Source organism: Canis aureus, chromosome 8 (assembly GCF_053574225.1).
Source record: "Canis aureus isolate CA01 chromosome 8, VMU_Caureus_v.1.0, whole genome shotgun sequence".
NCBI lineage: Eukaryota > Metazoa > Chordata > Mammalia > Carnivora > Canidae > Canis > Canis aureus.
Window position 1 is genome coordinate 54,127,329 of NC_135618.1, and position 26,843 is coordinate 54,154,171.

The 26,843-nt window shown below is 38.0% G+C and overlaps 1 protein-coding gene and 1 pseudogene across 9 annotated transcripts in view; one reads left to right on the forward strand and one right to left on the reverse strand.

Annotated features, from left to right (window-relative positions):
* The window catches only part of LOC144319118 (phospholipid-transporting ATPase ABCA3-like), a 194,698-nt gene that overhangs the window by 153,554 nt on the left and 14,301 nt on the right, over positions 1-26,843 (forward strand). For 6 of the 9 annotated variants that reach the window (XM_077906913.1, XM_077906917.1, XM_077906916.1 and 3 more), the window contains 5 exons: positions 811-936; positions 1,136-1,330; positions 21,027-21,214; positions 21,700-21,867; positions 22,273-22,463. In XM_077906913.1, the coding sequence (XP_077763039.1) occupies positions 811-936; positions 1,136-1,330; positions 21,027-21,214; positions 21,700-21,867; positions 22,273-22,463 (868 nt within the window). Of the gene's footprint in view, positions 1-810; positions 937-1,135; positions 1,331-21,026; positions 21,215-21,465; positions 21,589-21,699; positions 21,868-22,272; positions 22,464-26,843 lie in introns of those variants that run through there. The other 3 variants (XR_013385019.1, XM_077906915.1, XR_013385020.1) reach the window with 3 other exon arrangements.
* LOC144318129 (ubiquitin-like protein NEDD8 pseudogene) lies at positions 3,787-4,274 on the reverse strand (annotated as a pseudogene).

Sequence of the window (26,843 nt, forward strand, 5' to 3'; positions counted from 1 at the left end):
TACAGTGAACATAATGACAAAAGAGTGAATGTTTTCCCACTAATATTGAAAGCAGGACAAAGTTGTTCACTCTTACAGCTGCTATGCATCCAATTTTTAGAATGGAAAAGAAAAAAAAATCTTAAAGCAGCTCTCTTCTCACTCTTCTGACTAGCATGTTTACTGAGCTAACTACATTCTCCTGCTCCATTCCTCAGAAATGAAGTACTGTTAAATGAGTGCTTGATACAAAACTAGACAGTTAAAAAGTTGTGCTCAAACAGTACAAATTACTATTCACAAAACATGTCTTGTTGTTTCAATCCTACTTATCTCTCACCAAGCTCCCACTGCTGATGGCAGCTTTCTTCCATCCCCACCCTACTTTCAATCTTTCAATAAATCCTAATTTATTCTTCAAGCTCTGACTTCACCTATAGAGGGTATTTCCTTCAAAAGAGAAAAAATTAATTCTTTTTTTTTAACGTGGATCTAATGGTGTCTTCAACATATTTTATTTGGAACAAATCACACTAGACAACAAGTACAAGTGTGGCTTTTGTTTTCCATGAAGTGCCCATGTTATTGGCAAGAACATAGTGCTTACTCATAGCTGTATAAAAACATGCTCATGTCTCTAATTTCCAAATCTAAGCAAGTCAAGAATAAACTTACACATGAGAGTTTAGGAAATTGGTGGGAAGGCTCTTGGAAATTAAACATTTTCTGATGTCTTTGATATTTCTTCCTCAGGTCAGCTTTGAAACAGTCACTCGGTTTAAACTAGATACCTAAAGTGAATTCATATCTGTGACTTTTGTCTTAATATAGTCTACAGTGTCCTGTCAAGTAATCAACGACTATGAGGATGAAGATATAAAAAATGAAGAAAACAGAGCCCTGTCACTGCCTCCCAAGTTAAAGAATACCCCACTGGTTCTGAAAGAACTTACAAAGGTAAAGTCATTCAGTAATCAACATCACAAGAATTTATTAGTAGTACTCCTAATCTATTGGAGTTCTTTGGGATCTGGATATATCTGGTAAAATAGAAAGTGAGAGGGGAAGAGCACTACAGGGGTTTGAGGTTATGATTGTGGTAGGCCCATAACCAGTGCTCCAGTACATTGTGGGGTCTTTTGTCTTATTTTCTCAGATTTATTATAAGTGTCCAGTTGTAAAGGCTATAAGAAATATCTCCCTTGTAGTCCAGAAATCCGAGTGCTTTGGATTACTTGGATTAAATGGAGCTGGGAAAACCACCACATTCAAAATACTGACTGGAGAGGAGACCACAACATCTGGAGCTGTGTTGATTGATGGCTTTAACATCACCAAAAATATCAGAAAGGTATTTCTGCTCCTAATTACTGAGTTGGTACCCTAAAGAAGGAGGAAACTGGGCAAGTGGATGGGGGACCTAAAAGGGAAGCTGGAATATATATATTATTATATATTATATAATATATAATATTATATATTCTTTCCTCAAAAGTAACAGAATCCAGACACAGGAATAGTCATGATAACATAATTGAGTTTGAGAAAAGGCAAATATTCTTTCTGGCTGAAATAAAGTATGATTATCTTTAATGGGACAAACTAGAAACAAAAAGAGTGGCTATTTCACTTAACCCGCTATGACATAAGAATTTGGTATGAAACAATTATTAGAAAAAGTAGTTGTGAAAGATACTAAGAAAGTCAAATTGACAGCATTTGGACTCCTTTTGGATGTAACTTCTAAGGAAAATAAACGATCTTAAGATATTGCCTGTGTTTTTATCATGAGTCAATGAATAGGTGAAAGTTACTTACCAATAACTAAACACAAGAGATGAGTCTGTTTGGAAGAGGATATGTCAAGTGTAAGATATCTGTGACACATTCAAATGGGAGAACAGCCAACATGCCATTGGAATCTATGAACTGATACAGAGATATAAATTTGCGATTCATCAAAGCACAAGTGAAATTTGAACTGGATGGATAATCTATTGGGAGTATGGATAATAATGACAAGGGAGATGGGGGCTGAATCCTGAGGATTATCAACATTTCTATGATAGAGAATAACTGAAGAAAAATTGGGCAGAACCAGTGAGATAGGAGGAGAATATGGATAAAGTTTTATTACACAATCCACATGAAGAGAAAGTGTCAAGAAGAAAATGAAACAGAAATGTGAAGCAAAATAGACCTCAATAGTATTCACTGGACATCATTGAAAGCTGAAGCAGTGGGTTGACACACAGAAAGGTGAGGATGGGGAAATAATGAATGTGAACAAAACAGAAGAAAGGCAGCTGTCAAAAGAGGAAAAAGAGTGACACCCAGCATTTTAGGAAATGACAAAGACAGAATCATAATTTATAGTAACTAGAACATGTTTATATGAACAGGGGGAAGCACTAAGAAGTTTAAAATATGTAGCAATAGGAGCTCTAGGATAAAAAAAAAAGGCATTCATTCAAATAAATCATAAAACAATATAATAAGGTATACAAGTCTAATTCCCTCTCCTACCCACCTTTCCTTTATTTTTTCCCACAGAAAAAGATAACCACTTTTATCACACTACATATATTTTATGCATAGTCAATAAAATATAGTGATCTATCTTCCATTCTTTTACACAAAATGTAGCCTACTAAACACAATCTTTTGAATCTTGCCAAAGTGCTTTCCATATATGGTTATATAAATATGTACTAAACAAGAAATTTTTACAAATGCCTATATCCCTGAACCAATCACAATAGAGTATATGAACAACTCTTGTATCAATCTACCAGTCTGGTAGATTTTTTTAATGGCATCTTGTCATAATGGCATTATCATACTTATTTATCCTGCATCATTGCAACTTTGTAGTCTTTACCCAACACCAACACTCTTCCCCCGCCTCCCATCCCTGGTAATTGCCATTCAACTCTGTTTTTCTGTATTTTCTAGCTTCCACATAAAAATGAGATCATGCAGGGTTGTTGTTTTTTTTTTTTCTTTCTATGGCTTGTTTTATTCAGCATAACAGTCTCCAAGTTCATTGAAGTTGATGCAAATGTCAGAATCTCCTTTTTTTAAAGATTTTATTTATTTATTCATGAGAGACACAGAGAGGGAGGCAGAGACACAGGCAAAGGGAGAAGCAGGCTCCATGCTGGGAGCCTGATGTGGGACTTGATCCCGAGACTCCAGGATCACACCCTGGGCCAAAGGCGGGCACTAAACCACTGAGCCACCTGGGGATCCCAGAATCTCCTTTTTTAAGGATGCATAGTATTACATTGTGTGTGTATATATATACATCACATTTTCTTTATCCATTCATCTATTGACAGTTTCTTAGGTCATTTCCATATTTTATCTATTGCAAATAAGATTGTAATGACCATGGGAATACAGATATCTCTTAGAGGTACTGATTTCATTTCCTTTGGGCATTTTCTTTTAAGATTTTATTTATGAGAACACAGAGAAAGGCAGAGACATAGGCAGAGGGAGAAGCAGGCTCCCTGGAGGGAGCCTGATGTGGGACTGGGTCCCAGAACCACAGCATCACAACCTGAGCCAAAGGCAGTCATTCAACTTCTGAGCCGCCCAGGCATCCTTTCTTTGGGTATTATCACCAAAAGAGGGATTGCAGGATCATATAGTGGCTCTATTTTCAGTTTTTTGAGGAACTTTCTTCGTATATATATATATATATATATATATATATATATACATATATATGCACAATATATATTTTTTTCCAGGAGGTCAGGAAATATTTTATTGACAACTAGGGGCATGGCTGTAAGAGAAGGAAGCACACAGGACTGCAAACTAAAACCCAATAGCCAGCAAGGGCCCTTTGGGCCAAGAACACTGCATCCTGGGGTCCTCACGGTCTCCCACCAAACAATACTGGGCATCCAGGAGAGGGGGCAGTGGCTCTGGTATCCCACAGAGTGAGAGGATATATGGTGCCTCATTATGAGCGACAGGGTAAGGAGGTAAAATGGAGGGAGGGCCCATCACTGCCTAAGACCACCTCCTCCTCTCAGAGCCGACACCAGGTGGAGGACTGAACCATCTAAGATCTTGTAATCAGCTGCTGTCTTCTCATCATTCATCTGTTTTCCACTGTAGATGAGCCGCTGTGCTGCTGTGGGGGATTCCCTCTTTCTCCTCCACACGCTCCTTGATTCGCTCCACCTTGTCTGTGGGTTCAATGTCAACCTCATTCTCCTTTCCGATCAGTGTCTTCACTTTAATTAGCATCTTCTTCCCAGTTTGGAGCTTCACACAGATATATATATAGATATAGATATATATTTTATTGAAGTTTGATTTAACAACATATAGCATAACACCCAGTGCCCATCCCATCAAGTGCCCACTCAGTGCTGTCACCCAGTTACCCCGTCCCTCCGCCCACCTCCCCTTCCACTACCCTTTGTTTGTTTCCCAGTTAGGAGTCTCTCATGTTTTGTCACCCTCTCTGATATTTCCCACTCATTTCCCTCTTTCCCCTATAATCCTTTTCACTTTTCTTATATTCCCCGTATGAGTGGAAACCACATGATGATTGTCCTTCTCCGACTGACTTACTTCACTCAGCATAATACCCTACAGTTCCATCCACATCGAAGGAAATGGTGGGTATTTCTCCTTTCTAATGGCTGAGTAATATTCCATTGTGTATATATAAATATATATCACATATTCTTTATCCAGTCATCTGACAATGGACATAGAAGCTCCTTCCACAGTTTGGCTATAGTGGACATTACTGCTATAAACATTGGGGGGCAGGTGTCCTGGTGTTTCACTGCATCTCCTTAGGGTAAATACCCAGTGGTGCAATTCATAGAGTAGCTCTATTTTTAACTCTTTGAGGAACCTCCACACTGTTTTCCAGAGGGGCTGTACCAGTTCACATTCCCATCAACAGTGCAAGAGGGTTCCCCTTTCTCTACATCCTCTCCAACATTTGTTGTTTCCTATCTTGTTAATTTTCACCATTGTCACTGGTGTGAGGTGGCATCTCATTGTGGTTTTGGTTTGTATTTCCCTGATGGCAAGCAATGCAGAGCATTTTATCATGTGCTTGTTGGCCATGTGTATGTCTTCTTTGATTAAATTTTTATTCATGCCTTTTGCCCATTTTATGATTGGATTGTTTGTTTCTTGGGTGTTGAGTTTAATAAGTTCTTTATAGATATTGGATACTAGCCCTTTTACTGATATGTCATTTGCAAATGTCTTCTCTAATTCTGTACGTTGCCTTTTAGTCTTGTTGACTGTTTCTTTTGCTGTGCAGAAGCTTTTTATCTTGATTAGGTCCCATAGTTCATTTTCGCTTTTGTTTCCCTTGCCTTCATAGATGTATCTTGCAAGAAGTTGCTGTTGCTAAGTTCAAAAAGGGTGTTGCCTGTGTTTTCCCCTAGGATTTTGATAGATTCTTATCTCACATTTAGATCTTTAATCCATTTTGAGTTTATCTTTGTGTATGGTGTAAGAGAATGGTGCAGTTTCATTCTGCTGCACATGGCTGTCCAATAACCCCAGCACCATTTATTGAAGAAACTGTCCTTTTTCCAGTAGATAGTCTTCCCTGCTTTGTCAAATACTAGTTGACCATAGAGTCGATGGCCCTTTTCTGGGTTCTCTATCATGTTCATTGATCTGTGTCTGTTTTTGTGCCAGCACCACACTGTCTTGATGATCAGAGCTTTGTAGTACAGCTTGAAATCTGGCATTGTGATGCCCTGGCTCTGGTTTTCTTTTTTTTTAAGATTTTATTTATTTATTCATGAGAGACACAGAGACACAGGCAGAGGGAGAAAGAGAAGCAGACTCCATGAAGGGAACCCGACACGGGATTCAATCCCTGGACTCCAGGATCACACCCTAGGCTGAAGGCAATGCTAAACCACTGAGCCACCTGGGCTGCCCTGGTTTCTTTTTCAATATTCCCCTGGATATTTGGAGTCTTGCTATTTGGAGTCTTTTCTGATTCCACGCAAATCTTTTTATTTTAACTTTTATTTATTTATGATAGTCACACAGAGAGAGAGAGAGAGAGGCAGAGACACAGGCAGAGGGAGAAGCAGGCTCCATGCACCGGAGCCCGACATGGGATTCGACCCTGGGTCTCCAGGATCGGGCCCTGGGCCAAAGGCGGGCGCTAAACCGCTGCGCCACCCAGGGATCCCCACGCAAATCTTAAGATTACTTGTTCCAACTCTCTGAGGAAAAATTCATGGAATTTTGGTAGGGATTGCATTGACTGTGTAAATTGCCCTGGGTAGCATAGACATTTTCACAATATTAATTCTTGCAATCCATGAGCATGGAATATTTTTCCATCTCCTTGTGTCTTCCTCAATTTCTTTCAGAAGTGTTCTGTAGTTTTCAGGGTATAGATCCTTTACCTCTTTGGTTAGGTTTATTCCTAGGTATCTTATGCTTTTAGGTGCAATTGTAAATGGGATTGAATCCTTAATTTCCCTATCTTCAGTCTCATTAGTGGATAGAAATGCCATTGAATTTCTGGGCATTGATTTTGTATCCTGCCATGCTGCCACATTGCTGTATGAGTTCTAGCAATCTTGGGGTGAATTCTTTTGGGTTTTCTATGTACAGTATCATGTCATCTGCAAAGAGGGAGAGTTTGACTTCTTCTTTGCCAATTTGAATGCCTTTTATTTCTTTTTGTTGTATGATTGCTGAGGCTAGGACTTCTAGTACTATGTTGAATAGCAGTAGTGACAGTGGACATCCCTGTCTTGTTCCTGATCTTAGGGGAAAAGCTCCCAGTGCTGCCCCATTGAGAATTATATTTACTGTGGGCTTTTTGTAGATGGCTCTTAAGATGCTGAGGAATGTTCCCTCTATCCCTACACTCTGAAGAGTTTTGATCAGGAATGGATGCTGTATTTTATCAAATGCTTTCTCTGCATATATTGAGAGGATCCGATGGTTCTTGTTTTTTCTCTTGTTGATATGATCTATGATGTTGATGTTTATGAGTGTTGAACCAGCCTTGCATCCCAGGGATAAATCCCACTTGCTCATGGTGAAAAATCTTCTTAATGTATTGTTGGATCCTATTGGCTAGTATCTTGTTGAGAATTTTTGCATCTGTGTTCATCAGGAATATTGATCTATAATTCTCCTTTTTGATGGAGTCTTTGTCTGGTTTTGGAATTAAAGTGATGCTGGCCTCATAAAATGAGTTTGGAAGTATTGCATTCACTTCTATCCTTCGGAACAGCTTTAGTAGAATAGGTATTATTTCTTCTTTAAATGTTTAATAGAATTCCCCTGGGAAGCCATCTGGTCTGGCCCTGGACTTTAGTATCTTGGGAGGTTTTTGATGACTGTTTCAATTTCCTCCCTGGTTATTGGCCTGTTCAGGTTTGCTATTTCTTCCTGTTCCAGTTTTGGTGGTTTGTGGTCTTCCAGAAATGCATCCATTTCTTCTAGATTGCCTAATTTATTGGCATATAGCTGCTCATAATACTTTTTTTAATAAATAATTTTTATTGGTGTTCAATTTACCAACATACAGAATAACACCCAGTGCTCATCCCGTCAAGTGCCCCCCTCAGTGCCCATCACCCACTCACCCCCACCCCCCGCCCTCCTCCCCTTCCACCACCTCTAGTTCGTTTCCCAGAGTTAGGAGTCTTTATGTTCTGTCTCCCTTTCTGATATTTCCCACACATTTCTTCTCCCTTCCCTTATATTCCCTTTCACTATTATTTGTATTCTCCAAATGAATGAGAACATACACTGTTTGTCCTTCTCCAATTGACTTACTTCACTCAGCATAATACCCTCCAGTTCCATTCACGTCCAAGCAAATGGTGGGTATTTGTCGTTTCTAATGGCTGAGTAATATTCCATTGTATACATAAACCACATCTTCTTTATCCATTCATCTTTCGATGGACACCAAGGCTCCTTCCACAGTTTGGCTATAGTGGACATTGCTGCTAGGAACATCGGGGTGCAGGTGTCCCGGCGTTTCATTGCATCTGAATCTTTGGGGTAAATCCCCAACAGTGCAATTGCTGGGTCATAGGGCAGGTCTATTTTTAACTCTTTGAGGAACCTCCACACAGTTTTCCAGAGTGGCTGCACCAGTTCACATTCCCACCAACAGTGTAAGAGGGTTCCCTTTTCTCTGCATCCTCTCCAACATTTGTGGTTTCTTGCCTTGTTAATTTTCCCCATTCTGACTGGTGTGAGGTGGTATCTCATTGTGGTTTTGATTTGTATTTCCCTGATGGCAAGTGATGCAGAGCATTTTCTCATGTGCATGTTGGCCATGTCTATGTCTTCCTCTGTGAGATTTCTCTTCATATCTTTTGCCCATTTCATGATTGGATTGTTTGTTTCTTTGGTGTTGAGTTTAAGAAGTTCTTTATAGATCTTGGAAACTAGCCCTTTATCTGATAGGTCATTTGCAAATATCTTCTCCCATTCTGTAGGTTGTCTTTTAGTTTTGTTGACTGTATCCTTTGCTGTGCAAAAGCTTCTTATCTTGATGAAGTCCCAATAGTTCATTTTTGCTTTTGTTTCTTTTGCCTTCGTGGATGTATCTTGCAAGAAGTTACTGTCGCCAAGTTCAAAAAGGGTGTTGCCTGTGTTCTCCTCTAGCATTTTGATGGAATCTTGTGTCACATTTAGATCTTTCATCCATTTTGAGTTTATCTTTGTGTATGGTGAAAGAGAGTGGTCTAGTTTCATTCTTCTGCATGTGGATGTCCAATTTTCCCAGCACCATTTATTGAGGAGACTGTCTTTCTTCCAATGGATAGTCTTTCCTCCTTTATCGAATATTAGTTGACCATAAAGTTCAGGGTCCACTTCTGGGTTCTCTATTCTGTTCCATTGATTTATGTGTCTGTTTTTGTGCCAGTACCACACTGTCTTGATGACCACAGCTTTGTAGTACAACCTGAAATCTGGCATTGTGATGCCCCCAGATATGGTTTTCTTTTTTAAAATTCCCCTGGCTATTCGGGGTCTTTTCTGATTCCACACAAATCTTAAAATAATTTGTTCTAACTCTCTGAAGAAAGTCCATGGTATTTTGATAGGGATTGCATTAAACGTGTAAATTGCCCTGGGTAACATTGACATTTTCACAATATTAATTCTGCCAATCCATGAGCATGGAATATTTTTCCATCTCTTTGTGTCTTCCTCAATTTCTTTCAGAAGTGTTCTATAGTTTTTAGGGTATAGATCCTTTACCTCTTTGGTGAGGTTTATTCCTAGGTATCTTATGCTTTTGGGTGCAATTCATAATACATTTTTTAAATCGTTTGTATTTCCTTGATATTGGTTGTGGTCTCTCCTTTTTTCATTCATGATTTCATTAGTTTGAGTCTTTTTTCTTTTTAATAAGGCTGGCTAATGGTTTATCTTACTAATTCTTTCAAAGAACCAACTCTTGGTTTTGTTGATCTGTTCCACAGTTCTTCTGGTCTCTATTTCATTGAGTTCTGCTCCAATCTTTATTATCTCTCTTCTGCCTGGTGTAGGTTTTACTTGCTGTTCTTTCTCCAATTTCTTTAGGTTTGAGGTTAGCTTGTGTATTGAGTTTTTTCCAATTTTTTGAGGAATGCTTGTATTGCGATGTATTTCCCTCTTAGGACTGCTTTCTCTGTATCCCAAAGATTTTGAACGATTGTATCTTCATTCTCATTAGTTTCCATGAATCTTTTTGATTCTTCTCTAATTTCCTGGTTGATCCATTCGTCTTTTAGTAGAATGCTCTTTAACCTCCACGTGTTTCAGTTTCTTCCCAATTTCTTCTTGTGATTGAGTTCTAGTTTCAAAGCACTGTGGTTTGAAAATATGCAGGGAAAAATCCCAATCTTTGGTATTAAGACCTGATTTGTGACCCAGTATGTGGTCTATTCAGGTTCCACGTGCACCTGAGAAAAATGTGTATTCCGTTGCGTTGGGCTGGAAAGTTCTGTATATATCTGTGAAATCCATCTGGTCCAGTATATCATTTAAAGTCCTTGTTTCTTTGGTGATGTTGTGCTTGGAAGATCTGTCATTTGCAGGAAATGCCATGTTGAAGTCTCCTACTATTAGTGTATTATTATCTAAGTATGTCTTTACTTTGGTTATTAACTGATATACTTGGCAGCTCCCACATTAGGGGCATAAATATTCATGATTGTTAGGTCGTCTTGTTGGATACACCCTTTAAGTATGATATAATGTCCCTTTTCATCTCTTACTACAGTCTTTGGGATAAACTTTAATTTATCAGATATGAGTATTGCTACCCCAGGTTTCTTTTGAGGACCATTTGAATGTTAAATGGTTCGCCAACCTTTCATTTTCAGGCTGGAGGTGTCCTTAGTTCCAAAATGAGTCTCTTGTAGACAGCAAATAGATGGGTCTTGCTTTTTTATCCAGTCCCTATCCTGCGTCTTTAGATGGGATCATTTAGCCCAGTCGCGTTCAGATAACTATTGAAAGATATGAATTTAGTGTCATCATAATACCTATTCAGTCCTTGTTTTAGTGGATTATTTTTTGGGACTTCCTCTTTCTTTTAGAGGGTCCCCCTTAACATTTCTTGAAGAGCTGGTTTGGTGGTCATATATTCTTTCAGTTTTTACCTATCTTGGAAGCTCTTTATCTCTCCTTCTATTCAGAATGAGAGCCTTGCTGGGTAAAGTATTCTTGGCTGCATGTTCTTCTCATTTAGTATCCTCATTGTCTTTCAATTGTTTTTCTCCTTTTTCCTCAGCTTCCTTCCTTGCCATCAACTTGTCTTCTACATTGCTCACTCTTCCTTCCACCTCATTACCCTCGTCATTAGGACCTCCAGTTTGGATTGCATTTCATTTAATTGATTTTTAATTTTGACCCGATTAGATCTAAATTCTGCAGTCATGAAGTCTCTTGAATCCTTTATGCTTTTTTCCAGAGCCACCAGTAGCTTTGTAATTGTGCTTCTGAATTGGCTTTCTGACATCATATTGTAATACAATTTCTGTAAGTCTGTGACAGAGAGTACTGTTTCTGATTCTTTCTTTTGTGGTGAGTTCTTCCTTCTATCATTTTGCTCAGTGAAGAGTGGCTGTATGAGCGGGCTTAATAAAAAATATCGACCATGACCTAAGTAAATTCCACCCTAGATGATTCTTGCTAAAAGCAAAAACCCTTCTCTCTATAGCATTCCATCTGTTCTCTCTTTAAATCTCAGGTAAATCATAGGTGTTCAGGATGATTTGAAAGTTATATAGGTAAGTTGGTGGGACCAGGAGAGTGAGGACCCCTATTCTTCCGCCATATTGCCCCGAGTCTGTTATCAATTTCTCCATTAATATTTGTTTTATATACTTAGGTATTCTGATGTTGGGTGCATGTATATTTACATTTGTTTTATATTCCTGTTGATTTGAACCTTTTACCATTGTGTAATGACCTTCCGTGCTTCCAGAGATAGTTTTTGCTTTAAAGTTTACTTTGTCTGATTGGTATTACCATTCCTGCTATATTTTGATACCTTTTACATGGAATATCTTTTTCCACTCCTTCACTTCCAGCCTATTTGTGTCTTTGAATCTAATGTGAGTTTATTGTAGATAACAACAGTTGGATTCTGGTAATTTATGCATTCAGCTACTCTGTGTCTTTTAGGGGGGATTTAGTTCTCTTACTTTTAAAATCATTACTGATAGAAGATTTACTATTGCCACTTTGTAAACTTACCTGTCAGTTTTGTAGCTCTTTTATATATACATATACATACTACATCTTCTTTATCCATTTATCTGTTGATGGGCATCTGGGCTTCTTCCATATGTTGGCTATTGTGGACATAGCTACTATAAACATTAGGGTGCAGGTGCCCCTTCTATTCACTATGTTTGTATCCTTTAGATAAATACTTAGTAGTGCAATTTCTGGGTTGTAAGGTAATTCTATTTTTAACTTTCTGAGGAACCTTCATACTGTTTTCTGACTGGGTGCAACAGTATGCATTCCCACCAACAATGTAAGAGGGTTCCCCTTTCTCCACATCTTCATCAACATCTATTGTTTCCTGAGTTGTTAATGTTATCCATTTCTGACTGGTGTGAGGTGGTATCTCATTATGGTTTTGATTTGTATTTCCCTGATGAGTGATGTTGAGTTTGATAATTTCTTTTTTTAATAATAAATTTATTTTTTATTGGTGTTCAATTTGCCAACATACAGAATAACACCCAGTGCTCATCCCGTCAAGTGCCCCTCTCAGTGCCCATCACCCATTCACCCCCACCCGACACTAAACTCATATCTTTCAATAGTAACTCTGAATGTGAATGGGCTTAATGACCTCATCAAAAGGCGCAGGTGTCAGACTGGATAAAAAAGCAGGACCCATCTATTTGCTGTCTACAAGAGACTCATTTTAGACAGAAGGACACCTACAGCCTGAAAATAAAAGGTTGGAGAACCATTTACCATTCAAATGGTCCTCAAAAGAAAGCAGGGGTAGCCATCCTTATATCAGATAAACTAAAATTTACCCTGAAGACTGTAGTGAGAGATGAAGAGGGACAGTATATCATACTTAAAGGATCTATCCAACAAGAGGACTTAACAATCATCAATATATATGCCCATATATCAATATATATGGAAGCTGCCAAATATATCAATAAATTAATAACCAAAATTAAGACATACATAATAATACACTTATACTTGGTGACTTCAATCTAGCACTTTCTACACTCGATAGGTCTTCTAAACACAACATCTCCCAAGAAACGAGAGCTTTAAATGATACACTGGACCAGATGGATTTCACAGATATCTACAGAACTTTACATCCAAACTCAACTGATAATTTCTTTTTTTAAGATTTTTATTTATTCATGATAGACATAGAAAGGCAGAGACATCGGCAGAGGGAGAATCAGGCTTCTTGCAGGGAGCCCAATGCAGGACTCAACCCTGGGTCTCCAGGATCACACCCTGAGCTGAAGGCAGATACGCAACCAGTGAGCCACATAGGTGTCCCTGAGTTTAATAAGTTCTTTATAGATTTTGGATATTAGTCCTTTATCTATCATTTGCAAATATCTTCTCCCTTTCTGTAGGTTGTCTTTTAGTTTTGTTGAATGTTTCCTTTGCTATGCAAAAGCTTTGTGTCTTGATGAGGTCCCAATAGTTCATTTTTTGCTTTTGTTTCCCTTGCCTTCCTTGCCTTTGAAGACATGCCTTTTTTGCTGCTGTGGCTGAAGTCATAGAGTTGCTGCCTGTGTTCTCCTCTGGGATTTTGATGGATTTCTGTCTCACATTGAGGTCTTGCAGCCATTTTGAGTTTATTTTAGTATGTGGTATAAGAAAGTGGTCCAGTTTCATTCTTCTCCAAGTGACTGTCCAATTTTTCCAACACCATTTTTTAAAGATTTTATTTATTCATGAGAGACACAGACAGAGAGAAAGGCAGAGACATAGGCAGAGGGAGAAGCAGGCTTCATACAGGGAACCTGATGTGGGACTCCCATCTCAGGACTCCAGAATCATGCCTTAAGCTGAAAGTGGGCACTTAACTGCTGAGACACCCACGCATCCCCCAACACCATTTGTTGAAGAAACTCTTTTTTCCATTGGATATTCTTTCCTGATTTGTCAAATATTAGTTAACCAGAGAGTCGAGAGTCCCATTTCTGAGTTCTCTATCCTGTTCTACTGATCTATGCATCTATTTTTGTGCCTGTACCATACTGTCTTGATGATTGGAGCTCTGTAATACAGCTTAAAGTCCAGAATTGTAATGCCTCCAGCTTTGGTTTTCTTTTTCAATAGCCCTTTGGTCTTTTCTGGTTCTATATGAATTTTAGGGTTGTTTGTTCCAGCTCTGTGAAAAAATATTCATAGTTTTATGATAGAGATTGCACTGAATGTGTAGATTGCTTTGGGTAAAATAGACATTTGACAATATTTGTTGGTCCAATCCATGAGCATGGAATGTTTTTCCATTTCTTTGTGTCTTCTTCAATTTCTTTCATAAGTGTTCTATAGTTTTTAGAGTACAGATCCTTTACTTCTTTGGTTAAGTTTATTCCTAGGTACCTTATGGTTTTTGATGCAATTGTAAGTGGGATCGGTTCCTTAATTTCTCTTTTTTTTGTCTCATTGTTAGTGTATAGAAATACAACTGAAAAAAAAAAGAAATGCAACTGATTTCTGTCATTGATTCTATATCCTGCCTCTTTGCTATAGAGATCTAGCAATTTTTCAATGGAGTCTTTGGGTTTTCCACATAGAGTATCATGTCATCTGCAAAGACTGAGAGTTTGCTTTCTTCCTTGACAATTTAGATGCCTTTTATTTCTTTTTGCTATCTGATTGCTGAGGCTAGGACTTCTATGTTGAACAACAGTAGTTAGAGTGGACATCCCTGTCGTGTTCCTGACCTTAGGGGAAAGCTCTCAGTGACAGTAGCAAACTTCAACACAGTTTGCTGGGCAATATTCCTGGAGGATAAGACACACATCAGCCAGGTTTTCAGTGTCAGCAATGGCATGAGCTACTAGCAGAAACATCTCAGGTTCTCTTCAGATTTTTGATACGGATGCTATCACTTTTCCTTTTGTAGAAGTGCTGTTCTATGTCAATTATATCTCAATAAGTAAACAAAAAACCAAAAGAACAAAAACAAAGGCAAAAGAAAGAAAGAAAGAAAGAAAGAAAGAAAGAAAGCCAAAGGCCAACATCTTTCACACATGCAGATGCAAAAATTCTTCACAAAATACTAGGAATAAAATTTAGTAATATATTAAAAAAAAAAAGAAGTGCTGTTCCATTTGGAACTCAAGGTTGGTCCCATACCTTTCTTCTTCATTTACAAGACACCAAGGTCTCCAGACATGATGAAAGTTTTCCATAAATAAAAAAAAAGAAAGTTTTCCTTTAAGTTATGACAGTATCTCTTCTCTGGACAGCATGGAAAGCTGGCCACTACTTCTTTGAATAAACTTTCTGCTCCTTCTCTCTTTCTTTGTTTTCTGAGACTCCCATAGTGCGAATATTGGTAGACTTACTGGTATCCCATAAGTCCTTTAAAGTATCATCCCTCTTTTTAATTCTTTTTTCTTCTCTAGATGATTTCCACTGGCTTGTCTTTGAGTTCACTGATCTTATCTTCCACCTCATTTGGTCTGATGTTGATCCCTGCTATTGAATTTTCAATCCAGTTATCATAATCTTCACCTCTATGATTTATGTTTCATACTTTTTAATATTTTCTCTTTATTGAAATTCTCACTTTGTTCATGCACTTCTCTCCTTTACCTCAGTGAGCATCTTTATGACCATTATTTTGAATTCTCTGTCAGGTAAATAAGTCATTTATCTCCATCCCATTAGGGTCATTTTCTGGAGATTTAACTTATTCTTTGTTTGTTCTTTTATTTCTCTGTTCCTTCATTTCCCTTAGCTCTTTGAATTTGTTTCTATACTTTATGTAGAAACCATCTCTCCTAGTCTTAACAGAGTGGCCTTGTAGAAGCTAGTAGGAGATAACCCTTGCCAATCAGCCCAGCTGGAGATACAGGTGCCTCTCAAACCTTTGTGCTTGTCCAAACTGCCATCTTTGTTCTTAGTGGCCCCTGGGAAATTAGGTTATGTCAAGTTTCATCAGTGCTTTCAAGGCAAAGGAAAGGTACACACACATTCCGGCTGCTGAAGTACTACAAAGTGCCTGCCCATTAGCTCCTAGATGCAAGATAATTAGAAGCGTAACCTTTGGACTGCAGCTGGGAAAGTTGTAATGTTAGATACACAGTCTAAGCCCTTTCAGGGAGAAACATAGCTAGGTGCTTTTGCCTGTTCTCTTTGTGTTCTCTTTGTCCCTAGCCAGTGGGAATAGCTGCCTGGAGTGCTTGTGTTTGTTCTCTATGGTCCTGGGGGACGAGCAAATGCTGAGAAACATTAGCTCCCAGAGTTAGATGATTTAGGAGCCAGTCCCACAAGAGCCAGTAGCACAGGGTGCCATATATGTAGACAAACTCCTTTCACAGAGAAGCTAGAAACGGTTTTATCATTGGAGGAAGCCGTAGAGAAAGGTACAGGAAATTCCTACATGCTAATCCAGGCTTCTGAAAAACAACTAATTATCTGTTCTATAAGCCCCCAAATGCAGACCAAATGGAAGCACAACTCTCCATCTGCATTTGGGAAAGTATTCAGTCTAACCATTATAGGGAGAATATGGGAACTGGATGTTTTCCCCTTTTCCTTCTGCACTGAACCTGATGGTATAGTCACAGCAAATGATTACATGCTTGTTTAAAATCACCTCCTTGACTCTGAATTATAGAGAACAATCTTATGGTTACCAGAGGAGAGGTGGATGGGGGAGTTGGGTTAAATAGGTGATGGGGATTAAGGTGTACACTTGTCCTGATGAGCACAAGGTAATGTATGGAACTGTTGAATTACTATATTGTACACCTGAAATTAATATAACACTGTATGTTAACTAACGGAAATTATTTTTTAACTAACTGAAATTAAAATAAAAATGAAAATAAAATAAACTTTTTTTTTAATTTTTATTTATTTACTTATGATAGTCACAGAGAGAGAGAGAGAGAGGCAGAGACACAGGCAGAGGGAGAAGCAGGCTCCATGCATCGGGAGCCTGATATGGGATTCGATCCCGGGTCTCCAGGATCGCGCCCTGGGCCAAAGGCAGGCGCCAAACCGCTGCGCCACCCAGGGATCCCAAACTTTTTTAAATAAAATAAAATACATCTTTGCTTTCTGTGGTCCTAAGGACAAATAAATGTCAAGCCACGTAGCTCTGAGCTGGGTAATTTGGGATCTGGTCCCTTAGATGGCAGCCACAGAAGTTAAGGGTTCTGGACACCTATCTGGCTCAGTAGGTGGAGCATGTGACTCTTGGTCTCTAGGTTGTACACTGGGTGTACAAATTACTAAAAAATAAACTTAAAACAAACAAAAATATTTACTTGTTATAGGGTGAGACTTCCAACTTAGCAACTACACTTACTAAGCTCACAATGACTTCCCCTATCTTAACTGGCTAACTTCTCTCCATTCTTCAGGCTTCAGTTAAAAAAAAAAAAAAAAAAAAAAAAGATGTGTGGCCAAAGCTTTCACTCCTCAAGGAGAAGTTGGGAGTTGGGACTCCCTTCTAATTGTTAAGGCAGTATGCTAACAGCAGGGTTTACAGAACGAGTGTGTCTCAGCTTTTCCTACCCATTTTGATGTGGGCATTTTCTTACCCAATATGTAGGAGTCTCTTAATTTTTTCTGTATTTCTCTCAAAAGGAATTGAGCCATAGGCATCTGTTTATTTGGTGCATCCATCAAGAGAGAAATTGAGGAGCTTCCTATTCCACCATCTTGTTGACATCACTCCAACTTTTTATATGTCTAAAAGTCATTTACATTTCCTTTCCTATGAATGTCTATCTATAATCTTTATACATCTTTAAATTATTGACACTTTTATTAATTTCCTCGAGTTCTTCATATATTATCATTTTCTGCAACATGAGTTTCAAATATATTTCATGTTTGCTTCGTGACTTAGCTCATACTGTTTTCATCTTGCAAAAACTTTTAGGTAAGTAAATATATCACTCTTTCTCTTTGATGGGCACTTGATTCTAAGTCATTGTTATAGTAAAACTCATTAGCCAAAGATCACTAAAAACACACCTGTAGTCAAAAATATTAGGTTTAAAGGGGCACCTGGGTGACTCTGTCAGTTAAGCATCTGTCTTTGGCTTAGGTCTTGATCCTGAAGTTCTGGGATTGAGTCCCATATCAGACTCCCTGCTCTGCTTGGCGTCTGCTTGTCTCTCTCTCCCTCTCCATCTCCCTCTTCCCACTGCTCATGCTCTTGCTGTCTCTCTCAAATAAATAAATAAAATCCTGGGGTCCTTGGATTGAGTCCCGCATCAGGCTGCCCATGGGGAGCCTGCTTCTCTCTCTGCCTATGTCTCTGCCTCTCTCTGTGTGTCTCTAATGAAAAAATAAATAAAATATTTTTTAAAAAGAGAGAGAGAGCAGGAGAGAGCACAATGGGGGGGGATGGAGAAGGATGCCCCTCACTAAACAGGGAGCCTGATGTAGGGCTCAATCCCAAACTGAGCTGAAGGTGAGTCACCCAGGTGCCCCACAAATTACAAAAATTTCTAGAAAATAATGAAAACCTTATATTTAAGAAACTATGAGATGCAATAACTAACTATTGGGTGAATAATATACATATACATTATACACTCATTTCAATAAAAAAGAAAAACATTTTTAAAAATGAATGGAAGGAAAACATATAAAAATGTAGACAAGTGCATACATTAATAATTAAAAATATAAAGCCAGCTAACCAACAATTAAGACAACTAGAACTTTGTTAAAATAAAGAAATGGAAAACCTGCCCCTAAAAAGGAGATATAAATATATTTCGAAGAAATGATAAGATAATGCTGCTATAAACATTGGAATGCATTTATCCTTTTAAAATAGTATTTTTCTGTTCTTTTGGTAAATACCTAGTGGTGCAATTGCTGGATTGTAGGGTAGTTTTATTTTTAATTTTTTGAGGAACCTCCATATTGTTTTTCAGTGATGGCACCAGTTTGTATTCCCGCCAGCAGTGCAAGAGGATTCCCTTTTCTCCACATCCTCACCAATACCCGTTGTCTCTTGTATTGTTGATTATAGCCATTCTGACAGGTGTAAGGTGATATCTCATTGTAGTTTTGATTTGTATTTCTCTGACAATCAGTGATGTCTTAGCAGCATTATCTACAATAACCAAGTCATGGAAACAGCCCAAGTGTCCATCAAATGATGAACGGATAAAGATATGGTATATGTACACAATGGAATATTATTCAGCCATAAAGAATGAAATCTTGCCATTTGCAACAAAATGGATGGAGCTACAGAGTATTATGCTAAGCAAAATAAGTCAGTCAGAGAAAAGCAAATACCATATGATTTCACCCATATATGGAATTTAAGAAACAAAAAAAATGAATAGGAAGGGAAAAAAGAAAGGCAAATCGAGAGACAGGCTCTTTAACTATAAAGAACAAATTGATGGTTACCAGAGGAGAGGTAGGTAGGGGAATGGGTGATGGGGATTAAGGAGTGCACTTGTTATGATGAGCAGTGGGTAATGTATGGAAGTGTTGAATCACTTGAAATTATATTATACATCTGAAACTAATATTACACTCTATGTTAACTAACTGGAACTTAAGTAAAAACTTTTTAAAAAGAAATAAGAAACACAAAGCACTTGAATTCCATGCAAGTAAAATTTAAATTTTTAAAAAAGATTTTATTTAACATTTTATTTGAGAGAGCGGATGTGTGGAGGAGCGGAAGGTGAGGGACAAGCAGACTCCACACCAAGCACAGAATCTGATTCAGGGCTTGAATCCATGACCCTGAGATCATAGCCCAAGCCAAAACCAAGAGTCAAACACTTGACCAACTGAACTACCCAGTCATCCCAATAAAATTTAAAATTTAATGGAACTCATAACTTTCTAACTACAAATTATTAAAACTGATGTCAAAAGAAATAAACAGAAAACTGAAACTTTCAAAATTTTTACAGAAATAAACTTGTCAAAGATTCACTCTTCAATGAAATAAGATAAAGTACCAGATGGCTTCATAGAGGCTATTCCATAAACTTTTAAAGAGTAGATAAGAACAACGATATCTAAATGTTCAGATCCTAGAAAAATTAAAACTGAATATAAAATAACAATATACTTAAAACAAAAATAAAGTTTACATATAAGTGAGATCATACTGTGTCTCTCTGACTGACTTATTTCACATAGCATAATGCCCTAAAGAGCCATCAATGTTGTCACAAATGTCAGGATTTCTGTATTTTTATGGCTGAATAATATTTCATTGTATAAATATACAACATATACATATAATATTTCTTTATACATTCAACCATCATTGGATTCATGTTTCCATGTCTTGGCTATGATAAATAATGCTGCAATGAACAGCAGATACCTTTTTTATTATGTGGTTATCTTTTTGAGTTAGTGTTTGCATTTCCTTCAGATAAATACCCAGAAGTAGAACTAATAGATCATATGGTAGTTCAATGTTTAATCTTTTGAGGAAACTTCAAACTCTTTTCTCTACTGGCTGTACCAATATACATTTCCACTGGCCATGCACAGGCTTCCCTTTTCTCCACATCCTCACCAGCATTTGTTATCTCTTGGTTTTTTTTGATAATAGCCATTCTAACAGGTGTGAGGTGATAAATCATTGTGGTTTCTGTTTGTATTTCACTGATTATTAGTAATATTGAGCACCTTTTCATGTTTCTGTTGGTCATGGACATCTTCTTTGGAAAAATGTTGCTGTTCAGACTCATTTTTTAATAAGATTGCTTGTTTGCTATTGAATTGTGTAAGTTCCTTATGTAGTTTGGATATTAACCCCTTATCAAATACATCATTTGCAAATATTCAATAGGTTGCCCTTTCATTTTATTGATAGTTTCCATTGCTGTGCAAAAGCTTTTTAGTTTGATATGGTCTGACTTGTTTATTTTGTATTTTTATGCATATAATGTATGCATATATATATATGCATATGTATATGTATGATATATATCATATACTTCTTAATCGAAATAACTTGACCATTATTAGAAATAAAATCCTATATATTATTTTAATTGATTCAATAGAAGAGTTTTTCCAATGATATTTAAATAGGCAATTTCCTCTAACAAAATTCTGTCTTGGGTACATAGCAGGGCACAATGGATATGTGTTGAAAATTCCAGTTAGAGATGTTAGTATTCCATCTTACTACAGTGGATTCTACCTGGAAAAGAGATAATACTTGTTGGGAGCTCTTTGGGTATCAAACCTTCTTAGTAACATGGGCTAGAAAACCAGGTTTTCTATCTTATTCATGTAAACTATATGCTCAGTGGAATAGTTGACTTAGATCTATCCTTATGATTACTCTCTTGATTCAGATTAGGTCAAGAATTGGCTACTGTCCTCAAGATGACCCCGTGCTGAACCACATGACAGGTCAGGAAGTACTGATCATGTATGCCAGACTGAGAGGGGTCCCTGAGCCAGACATTTCCAAGTATGTGGAAACCTTTTTGTATGCAGTGCAACTGGAAGCAAATGCTGATGATTTTGTCCACATATACAGGTCAGACATTATGCTGTTGCAATTAAGCTGCCTACTTGTGTTTCTACTATTTAGAATGAAAGCCTGCAAACTCAACCCAATCCATCTGTCACACAGAGGTAATGACTGTGAGACAGTCTAATATCCTGTCAGCGTTCAGATGTCAGGAATAAGGCAGATCCCACTTACATGAAATTAACCTTTTGCAGATGTGAGCTGTAGACTCTGAGCTTCATTTTTTAAAAAAGTGCCTTCATCCCTATTTCTTTAAGGTTTTTGTCTCCCCAAAACAAAAATATTTTACCAATAATGATGCTGTAATAAATTACCAAGAAAAAAAGTTATTTCAGTGAAAATGAATTGATACATGCATCTGGACTTGGGCCTACTGCTTTGTGAGTCATATCAAATCATCATTCTGTATAGATGACCTAATTCCTATGAATTAATGACATGTGTACCTTTATCTTCTTTTTCATCTACTTTCTCCTTCTTTGTCAATAAAGTGAAGGAAACAGACGTAGACTGAATACTGCTATTGCCCTAATGGGAGAGTCTTCAGTTGTCTTTCTGGATGAGCCATCTACTGGCTTAGACCCAGTAGCCAGGCGCCTGCTGTGGAACACCATTACATGGATGTGTAGAAGCAAAGCTATCATCATAACTTCCCACAGGTATGACCCATTGGGAAGCTTGGTTGAGAGTCAGAAGAGTATAGGAGGGAATTAGGTGGAACCAGGAGTATAAGTCAGTGAACTTGTCTAAGTACATGAGTTATGTAGGAGGGACTATGAGTAGAGGCTGATTCTTGATTGATGCCAAGAATCCTCAGCTGAATCCAGTAATCCAGAAATAACAGAAGATAGGAAGTTAAGGAACTGTGTTCCTATTATTATTTAGGAATCAACTGCTTTGAATTTTAAGATCTCCTCTTTCCAGTTATGGTCTTAGTAGTGATCATCTGCATTACCAAGCTTTCCTACTACAACTGTTACTTTATAATTCTAGCTCAGTTTTGATATACGGAATTTGCCTGCTGAAGGGGAATCTCTTTAACCATACCTCCTTTGTCCCCCTAGCATGGAAGAATGTGAGGCCCTCTGTACCAGATTGGCCATTATGGTAAAGGGGAAGTTCAAGTGCCTGGGCAGCCCTCAGCACCTCAAGAACAAATTTGGTAATGCATACAGTCTGACAGCAAAGATTAAGTTTGAAAACAATAAAAGTAAACTAGAGAAGTTCAAAGAATTCATAGCAACAACTTTCCCAGGTAATGTAGGCAGGGCTGCCTTGTGTTAAATTTTTACTTTGTTTTGCTTCATATCCTCATATCCTTTTCCTATGAGTTACTTTTTTAAAGATTTTATTTATTTATTCATGAGAGACACAGAGAGAGAGAGGCAGAGACACAGGCAGAGGGAGGAGCAGGCTCCCTCTTGGGATACCAATGCTGGACTCCATCCCAGGACTCCAAGATCACGACCTGAGCCAAAGGCAGATACTCAATGGCTGAGCCACCCAGACGCCCCTCCTAAGAGTTATTTTTACTGAGCTTTATACCAAGCTCCTTTGGAATAATTTCTCTGAGATATTATCCATGATAATGCCAAGAAACTTTCTCAAAATAGCAGAGGCTCTAACCAGTCTATTATAGGAATCAACCAGTAAGACAGACCTGTTAATATGTATTCATCTAGAATTAAATTATTGAGATTAAGTAACCTTTTTAGCTTTGATAACTCTTTTTTAAGACTTTATTTATTTATTTATTTATTTGAGAGAGAGTGTGCATGTGTAAGAGAAAGAGAGCACACACAAGCAGAGAGGAGGGGTAGAGGGAGAGGAAGAAGCAGACTCCCCACCAGCAGGGAGTCCAATGCAGGACAGGATCCCAGGACTCTGGGATGACAACCTGAGAAGACACTTAACTGACTGAGCCACTTAGGCACCCTCTTTTGATAATTCTTTAAGGTTTCCCCCTGACCATCTATCTTCTGCCTTTCCTTGGTCCCTGAGACAGGCAATGTTTATGAAATGTAAACTAGAACAATAAACTTCCTTTACTGCTTCAAGAAAATAATCTGGATGTGTAACATAAAAATCAATAATTCTGCTTTTGTGGCTAAATTCAGTAAGTACTTCTCTGTACTCATGGTAGAGTCATTTATAGCCAGCTCTATATTTACCTCTATTCCCACTACGTTATTCTAATCATTAAGCAGAGACATGGTAAGCCCTTTAAGAATTTTGACTTCTTGAGTCTCCAGCTTGAATGATCACTCTATCATCAGCGTGGTAGCCAGATGGTCAAGATACAAGATTAAAAACATGGAGTCTATAATGATGATAAAGAAGTGAATGGTATTGGACTGCACAAAGGAAGTCACAGTAAGAATAGAGAGGAGGATATGATAGGAAATGGATACATATACACATGAGTGCATGCTCAATTAAAGGGAGAAACCACTACGTGGGAAAGATCATTAATTCAGAATTGACCATATTAATTATACCTAAATATTCAGATAAATATGTCTTTTAGGCAGTTGAATATTCATTTAGTCATTCATTCATAAGATTGATGGAGCATTTATTGCATGCAATGCTGAAGATATGGAATTAACCACAAAGTATCTCACATATGCTGTTTTTCCAAATGTTATATTTCTTTCTTTCTCCTTTTCTGGATAATTTTTAGGTACATTATCCAGATTGTTCAGAAAAGGAGAAAGAAAGAAAACAGTTGCTCTTTTTATAGAACGGTAGATTATACTCTCAGAAAAGGTCTTCTACTAAATAAAAATACATACTGGAAACATAAAGTAAAATTGTTTTTTAATGATTTACTTAGACTCACAAAGAACATTACAACAATTCAAAAGGAAAACTGTACAGAAAAAAATTATCAAGCTGGAACTTGATAGTAATTTAAAAATGCAAAAGCTAATTTTCCTGAAGCAAGTTCCAATGCCAGTACTGAGATAGGTGAAACTTTGGACTCACTGCAAGGTTGGGTAGCTTAACCTAAGATTCCCATAGTAAGCAAGGACCTTCAAAACTGAACAGACGCTCTTGTTTCCAGTCCAGCACATAAAAAGGTTGGAAATTGCCACTCTGTCATAACAAGTAAAAAGCTGAACAAACTGAAATATCAACAAACTCTTCTAGAATATGAAAGAGAGATGATGAAACAGGGCAAACCACTGCAGCCAAGATTGGAGAGATAGGCAAATACAGGTAGTCCTGGCTTACCCGAGCAGAGACTTACAAGCAGAAACCACGGTGGTAACCAGGGCCAGGATCGGAAACCCTGATCTGTAATTGAATTGCTGAGTGTGCTGTATGGACAATTCTGAGAGGTAAAGATTCCAGGTAAGAAATCATGGGGGATATCTACAAGCAGATTATTACAGTAATCAGAGGGAAAAAACCCTGCATGCTTCCAGCAGGGAGAAGAGAAGAGGAATCATTTTGAAATATATCAGACAACTCTTTTCTTTATAACAAGACCTGCCCGCAGGACAAAACTAGTTAACCTAACCCTAACTGGGTAGGGTATTATCAGAGCTTAACTGACCTTGGAGAAGGGAAATACCCAACTTCAACCATCTTGTCCCACATAAGAGAGGAGAAAAAAAGCTAAGAAACTCTTGTGAAGTTTACAATCCAGAGGCATGGGCTCACTAAAAGAGTGAGAGATACACAGACTATAGAACGCTTCCCCTCCCCCACACCACACCACCAGATTACTAACAGCCTAATTACACCAGTTCCTTTTCCCCAAGAAGTCTGGCTATCAATAAAAAATTACAAAGCATATGAAAAGGAAAGAAAAAAAAACCCCACAATTTGAAGAGACAGAACAAGCATTAGAATCGGACATGGCAAGGATGTTGGAATTATCAGACCAGACCAGTAACTGAAAACAATTATAATTAACATGCTAAGGACTATAATGGATACAGTAGACAGCATGTAAGAACAGATGGGCAATATAAGCAGATAGATGGAAATCCTACGGAAGAACCAAAAAGAAATGCTAGAGATCAAAAGCACTATAATAGAAATGAAGAATGCATTTGATGGGATTGTTAGTAGACTGGGCCTGGCTGAGGAGAGAATCTGAGCTGGAGGATGTATCAATAGAATTACCAAAAACAAAAGGCAAAGACAAAGACAAAAAACAAACAAACGAAAACACAACAGAAGAGAGTATGCATACTGTAGGACGACTACAAAAGGTGTGACATATGCATAATGGGAATATCAGAAGGAAAAAAAGATAAAGGAACCAAAGAAATATTTGAAACCATGATGATATAATCTCCCCCAAATTGATGTCAACACCAAACGCCAGTTCAAGGAAGCTCAGAGAACATCAACAGGATAAATGCAAAACAAACAAAAAACCACACCCAGGCATATCAGTTTTCAACTACAGAAAATCACAGGAAAAAAAATCTTGGGGAAAAAAAAAAGCAGAGAAGAAAGACACCTTATCTATAGAGGAATAACATCTAACTTCTCCTCAAAAACCATACAAGTAGGGGCGCCTGGTGTCTCAGTTGGTTAAGCATCTGCCTTTGGCTCAGGTCATGATCTCAGGATCCTGGGATTGAGCCCAGGGAGTCTGCTTCTCCCTCTAACCCCCTCTCTCAAATCTTTTCTTTTTTAAATATGCAAGCAAAGAGTGAAGTGAAATATTTAAAGTGTTGAGAGAATAAAACCACCAACATAGAATTCTGTACCCAGAGAAATTACACTTCATTGTGAAGGAGAAATAATTTGAGACAAGAAAAGAAAAAAATTGAGGGAACTTTTTGCCAGTACACCTGCCTTACAAGATATGTTAAAAGACGTTCTTTAGAGAGAAGGAAAATGAAATATCAGAAATTCAGATTTACATAAACAAATGAAGAGCATCAAAGAAGGAATAAGTAAAGATAAAAATGAAAACTTCTATTTTTCTTCTTTTTTAAGATTTTATTTATTTATTCATGAGAGAGAGACAGAAAGAGAGGAAGAGACATAGGCAGAGAGAGAAGCAGGCTCCATGTAGGGAGCCTGATGCGGGACTCGATCCCAGGACTCCAGGATCATGCCCTGGGCCAAAGACAGGTGGTCAACCACTGAGCCACCCAGGCTTCCCTATTTTTTCTTATTCTTAATTAACCTAAAAGATAAATTTTTTTCAAAGTAATAATAATGTGATATAATCAAAATGACCAAAGGAGTTTTCTACTGTCTTCTCCACAAAGAACATCAATTTTGACAGTCACCCACATGTAAGATCCCCTTTGTGGAAGCTGGAGTCCGGTAGAGAAGTTCCAGCACATCAGTAAGCAGAAAAGTCCAAGATTGCTCCTACTGATGAGGAAAAGAGAAACAGTGTCACCCTGATCATGAGGTGGCACAGCTCAGTGCCAAGAGAAACCTTTTTTGCCTACAGTTCCCCCAGAAGGGAAAGTAAGAGTGAATTAATAAGCACCAGCCTGGGATCCCTGGGTGGCTTGGGGGTTTGGTGCCTGCCTTTGGCCCAGGCGTGATCCTGGAGCCCCGGGATCAAGACCCGCATTGGGCTCCTTGCATGGAGCCTGCTTCTCCCTCTGCCTATGTCTCTGCCTCTCTGGCTCGCTCTCTCTGTGTCTCA